Source organism: Sinocyclocheilus rhinocerous, unplaced genomic scaffold, assembly GCF_001515625.1.
Source record: "Sinocyclocheilus rhinocerous isolate Xijiao unplaced genomic scaffold, SAMN03320098_v1.1 scaffold56, whole genome shotgun sequence".
Taxonomy (NCBI): Eukaryota; Metazoa; Chordata; class Actinopteri; order Cypriniformes; family Cyprinidae; genus Sinocyclocheilus; species Sinocyclocheilus rhinocerous.
This window is the reverse complement of record NW_015649227.1, coordinates 602,000-608,139: the sequence shown is the minus strand read 5'-3', so window position 1 is coordinate 608,139 and position 6,140 is coordinate 602,000. Positions and strand designations below refer to the sequence as shown.

Below are 6,140 nucleotides of genomic sequence, written 5' to 3'. Positions count from 1 at the left end.
TCTGTGACCCTGGAGCACAAAAGCAGTAATAAGTAGCACAGGTATAGCCTATTTGTAGCAATAGCCAACAATACATTGTATGGGTCAAAATTATCTATTTTTCTTTTATGCCAAAAATCATTAGGATATTAAGTAAAGATCATGTTCCATGAAGATATTTTGTACATTTCCTACTGTAAATATATCAAAACGAAATTTTTGATTAGTAATATGCTTTGCTAAGAACTTCATTTGGACAACTTTAAAGATGATTTTCTCAGTATTTGGATTTTTTTGCACCCTCAGATTCCAGATTTCCAATAGTTGTATCTCGGCCAAATATTGTCCCATCCTAACAAACCATACATCAATGGAAAGCTTATTTATTCAGCTTTCAGATAATGTATACATCTCAATTTAAAAAAATTGACCCTTATGACTGGTTTTGTGGTCCAGGGTCACATATGTGATGTGCAGTGGGGTATGTGAATAATGGCAGTAAAAAAACCAACCACAATTCTTAGTGAATAATAAGAATAATGGAAATTGCATGTAAACGGGAGTGAAGAGCTTTGCTCTTGACATGTAAACATCATAATGCGATTAAGTCCTTACTCTGATTATTCGAAATAATCGCATTAATCGTGCGCATGTAAACGTAGTCAGTGTGCTAACAAGGTGAGTTACAAACATGTATGAAATATGAAGTGAGTCAGCTGTGTTGCATTGGTCAGTGAGTGTGCTGAGACTGACCGTAGACGATGACGGTGGCTGTCGTGCTCCGGCGTTTGGCCACGATGTTCTTGGCGACGCAGGTGTAGTTGGCGGTGTCGGACAGACGGGCCTGTTTGATGATCAGGTTGTGGTCGATGGTGATGTAGAAGTTCCTGTCGTCGGCGGGGTCGATGATCTCCTCGTTCTTCAGCCACTCCACCTGCAAACACACACAAACAGAGCTCAGACACAAACGTTCATCTGCTCTCAATCCATAAATCACAGCCACAGATTTACAGCCAGGTTTCTGCTCGTGTTTCCATAAAGTCAGAAGTGTTGATGTGTGTGCAAAAGCTCCATAAAGCGTCGATATCCATCACGTTCCCTCTTTATTTCCCTGAACGGTCGCGCAGATGCGATGGGAAGTAAAAACTGTACTTCAGTGAGTGCTTTAAGGCTCTTTTATTAGGAGCTTCCTGTTTCCAAACGGCCTCCATATTGAACGTGAGGTCACATGTGCAGAGAAAGAGACTATTTTAGAGCTGTTTGACTGTAAATGATGCAGTTCTCATCGGACAGACCTGAGATCAGCAGAGGAAGAAAGACGACCGACCAGTAACCACTCACTGTGAGCCTAATGAGGGACTCTTTCATACCAGACACCTAGCAACCACCTAAAACTCCCTAGCAACCATACAGCAACGCACTACAAACCACTCCAAAAACCTTAGGAATGTATGAATATTGTTCTGGCTTTTATTTTTATTTATCTATTTAATTTTATTTTATTGTATTTTATATTATTTTTATTTTAGCTTTTGTTCCTTTTTTCTTCTTGTGCAGTGACAATTTTTCTGTACAAAACAAAATATTATGTACTTCATAAACCATGTACATGCTTCGCAAAAAAGAATAAAGAAAGAATTGAAAAATAGAAATAACTACACTACCAGTCAAAAGTTTTTTAACAGTAAGATTTTGTGTTTTTTAAAGAAGTCTCTTCTGCTCACCAAGCCTGCATTTATTTGATCCTAAATACAGCAAAAGCAGTAAAAATTGTGAGATATTTTTACTATTTAAAACAACTGTTTTCTATGTGATTATCTGTTAAACTGTAATTTATTTCTGTGATGCGCAGCTGTATTTTCAGCATCATTACTCCAGTCTTCAGTGTCACATGATCTTCAGAAATCATTCTAATATGCTGATTTGCTGCTCAAGAAACATTTCTGATTATTATCAATGTTGAAAACAGCTGAGTGAATGAACAAACAATAACTGAATGAATAATAAATAAACACCAAGCAACCACACAGCAAAGCACTACAAACCACTCCAAAATTGTGGAAAATAAAATACATATATAAATCTAAAGAAAGAAATAAACAAACAAATAAATGAATGATGGATGCGCAGCTGAATTTTCAGCATCATTACTCCAGTCTTCAGTGTCACATGATCTTCAGAAATCATTCTAATATGCTGATTTGCTGCTCAAGAAACATTTCTGATTATTATCAATGTTGAAAACAGCTGAGTGAATGAACAAACAATAACTGAATGAATAATAAATAAACACCAAGCAACCACACAGCAAAGCACTACAAACCACTCCAAAATTGTGGAAAATAAAATACATATATAAATCTAAAGAAAGAAATAAACAAACAAATAAATGAATAAAGCAACCACATAGCAATGTACAACAAATTACTTCCAAAAGCCTTAGAAACAACTCTAGCGTTGTGTCAGTGAGTTCAGCACAGACAAACAACACCCACATTTACTTCATAAAACACAGGAGTCTTCTTCATCCAATCAAATGTGAAAATACTGAGTGTCTGAGGTCAAAGTGAAGTTGAAATCAAATGCAAACACCGTAAATGAGCTCAGCTAGAGACGATAGGAGCGGCTCTGTATTTGTGCTTTGCACACAGATAAACACCGGCAGAAAATAAAACCTGAATTTGTTTTGCTGCTGATTTTGGGCAGAAATCTGAGCTGAAATCCTCATCGAATGAGCAGAAATGCATAATAAACAACCGAGACACACTGACGGGCGGAGGAGAATTAAGACGCAGAATGATGAATTATTTCTCATAATTTGATTCATGCTGCCTCTAAAAATAACTTGATGGCTTCCTGCTCTCATTAAAGGACTCGTCTGCTGATAAAGCTAAGTATTGCATATGATGTGCAATTTTCCTTTTTATCGTCTTCCATTACGCTATATAAATATTTAATGAGTTGGCCGTGTGTGTGTGGTTGAGGGCATACGCACAGATATCACTGGACCAATCCATTCCCGATCGGACGGATCCAGAGCGAACCGAACCGAACCGACAAACACAGACACGCTGCAAATGCCATTCAATTGAGTTGATGTGTCTTTATCGTTCAATCCTGTGATGTAATCAGAGAAACGCTGCCATTGAGAGACGCACAAGACAAAAAAATCAATGCGGATTACCCACAAATCCACTGGGCTCTCGGCCTGCCAAGGTGATTATATGTGGCCCTCAAATTACTAAAGCAAACAGGCAAATAAAAGCCCAGCAGCGGCTGTTCGTTTAGCCGTCGGCCCCTGAGGGACCCCTGAGGGACCCGAGTGTCTGTTCAGTCCACAGAGACGCACATCCATTTAGTTACTGTATTAAGCTAATGAGTGAATCTCATGAAAACATGTAAAAATCACACTGAAAACACCTTCAAATTATGTTTTGCATGAGGATAAAGAAGCTTCTTTGACTTATGGCATTTATTTCATGACAATTAAACACATTTTCCTTCAAATTTTTATTACTGTAGTCAAAAAGTGAATTTTCTATAATAGTAATGCATTATTTAAATGTTAAATAATAACAATACAGTAATAATAATAATAATAATAATAATACATTTATTGTTAAAATGGGAAAATACATTTTTGAATGGCAAATAATACTAATACTAAATAATAATAATAATAATAATAATAATATTTTTTGAAATGTTGCCTTGGCAATTTACTGAAAAAAAAATATTATTTTTTTTTAAATTTGCTGCTAAAAATTGTTTTTAGCAGCAAATCAGCATATTAGAATGATTTCTGAAGGATCATGTGAAAAACCTTGTTGACTTCGTTTAGCCGTCGGCCCCTGAGGGACCCCTGAGGGACCCGAGTGTCTGTTCAGTCCACAGAGACGCACATCCATTTAGTTACTGTATTAAGCTAATGAGTGAATCTCATGAAAACATGTAAAAATCACACTGAAAACACCTTCAAATTATGTTTTGCATGAGGATAAAGAAGCTTCTTTGACTTATGGCATTTATTTCATGACAATTAAACACATTTTCCTTCAAATTTTTATTACTGTAGTCAAAAAGTGAATTTTCTATAATAGTAATGCATTATTTAAATGTTAAATAATAACAATACAGTAATAATAATAATAATAATAATAATACATTTATTGTTAAAATGGGAAAATACATTTTTGAATGGCAAATAATACTAATACTAAATAATAATAATAATAATAATAATAATATTTTTTGAAATGTTGCCTTGGCAATTTACTGAAAAAAAAATATTATTTTTTTTTAAATTTGCTGCTAAAAATTGTTTTTAGCAGCAAATCAGCATATTAGAATGATTTCTGAAGGATCATGTGAAAAACCTTGTTGACGAACATTTTTCGTCATAGTTTTCGTTAACGAAATTAACACTAGAAATGTTTAACCATATTCAAATTAACTCAAAATCAATAAAAGCTAAAAGTAAACTCAAAAATAAACTAAGTGTTAAAAATAAACCCAAAAATGCTAAATGAAGCCGTCCATCCTATTATATCGTTTTTATTAATATTTTTAATTAGTTTGTTTGTATTTTTTCTGTTTTTATTTTAAATTTAGTTAAAGGTTTAGTCATTTGATGTGTTTTTGTCATTTTGATTAGTTTTTTTTTTTTTTCAGATTTAGATTTAGTTTTGGTACTTCTAAAAACTAATACTAGTAATTTTAGAAACATTACCGTGGCAACTAACTGAAAAATAAAGTATATCAGTATTTTTATTTGGGGACCTCAAAAATGTCCCCACAAGGTCAAAATTTACTAGTATTACTATCCTTGTGGGGACATTTGGTCCCCATAACATGATAAATACCAGGTACACACACACACACATACACACACACACACACACATATGGTATTCCCTACATTATGGGGACACACAAGGAAGTTTATATCAGTAAATTTTGACCTTGAGGGGAACTTGACCTTTTTTTGTCATTATATTTAAATTAGATTTTAAATTAAAATGAAAATAAAAATAATAATAATTAAAGTTTTAGTAATTTTGCTGTGTTTTTGTCTTCTTTTAATTTTTTCTTCTTTTTTTATATGTCTCCCAGGCCATACTACTACAAAGTTTTATTATTAAATATTATTTATTTTAATCAATTTTCTTTTATATTTTTATTTTATTTTAATAATTAAAGTTTTAGTAATTTAGTTGTGTTTTTATCTTCTTATTTTGCTACTTCTAATAACTAATATTAGTAATTTTTAGTGCAACTAATCTTTTAAATAGTTTTTATTTCAAGTAAGTCTTTTATTATTATATAATCAATTATTTAAAATAAATTATTAATAATAGTTTATTTGTATTATTATATTTTCAATTTTCCCCTATTTCTTTATTTTAACTTTTTTGTAACCAAATGCGCGTGAACACAGGGAAACCTGTCTCTTTCTATCCGCTCTCCGTCTCTCTCCCACACAGACGCTCGTTATCGTTTGATTGTCAGCGAGACGTTCAGAGCAGTAATTGGCACATTTATTAACGGAAGGAAATTGCCACATGCCAGTCGTCAAAAGTGCTTTTCTCCATCTCTCTCTCTCAGAAAACGTACATAGAAATGAAAGAGAAGAAATAAGGAAGGATTTAGGAAAATGTAAGGTAAATGTAAATGTGAGTCATGCAAAACTCACCACAATGACGATAAATGTGGTTGCCAGGGCACTGATATAAGGGTTGCTATGGTTTTATGAAGGAAGTGTGAGCTACTGTTCAAAATTTTCTTTTTATTGTTCTTAAAAATAACTCTTCTGCTCATCAAGGCTGCATTTATTTGATAAAATAAGTAAAAAACTTTAAAATTGTGAAATATTATTACAATTTAAAAGAGCTGTTTTCTATGTGAATATCTGTTAAAATGTAATTTATTTCTGTGATCAAAGCTGTATTTTCAGCATCATTACTCCAGTCTTCAGTGTCACATGATCTTCAGAAATCATTCTAATATGCTGATTTGCTGCTCGAGAAACATTTCTGATTATTATCTATGTTGAAAACAGTTGTGCTGCACAATATTTTTGTGGAAACTGTGATGCATTTTATTTTTCAGGATCCAAAGATGAATAGAAAGTTCAAAAGAACAACATTTATTTGAAATAGAAAT

The 6,140-nt window shown here is 33.0% G+C and overlaps 1 protein-coding gene across 1 annotated transcript in view; it reads right to left on the bottom strand.

The window, feature by feature from the left end:
* The window catches only part of LOC107710402 (netrin receptor UNC5C-like), a gene marked incomplete at its 3' end in the record, with an annotated part of 95,918 nt that overhangs the window by 50,623 nt on the left and 39,155 nt on the right, over positions 1 to 6,140 (bottom strand). Inside the window, exon 4 of the mRNA XM_016515167.1 lies at positions 733 to 913. Coding sequence (XP_016370653.1) covers positions 733 to 913 — 181 coding nt within the window. The remainder of the gene's footprint in view (positions 1 to 732; positions 914 to 6,140) is intronic.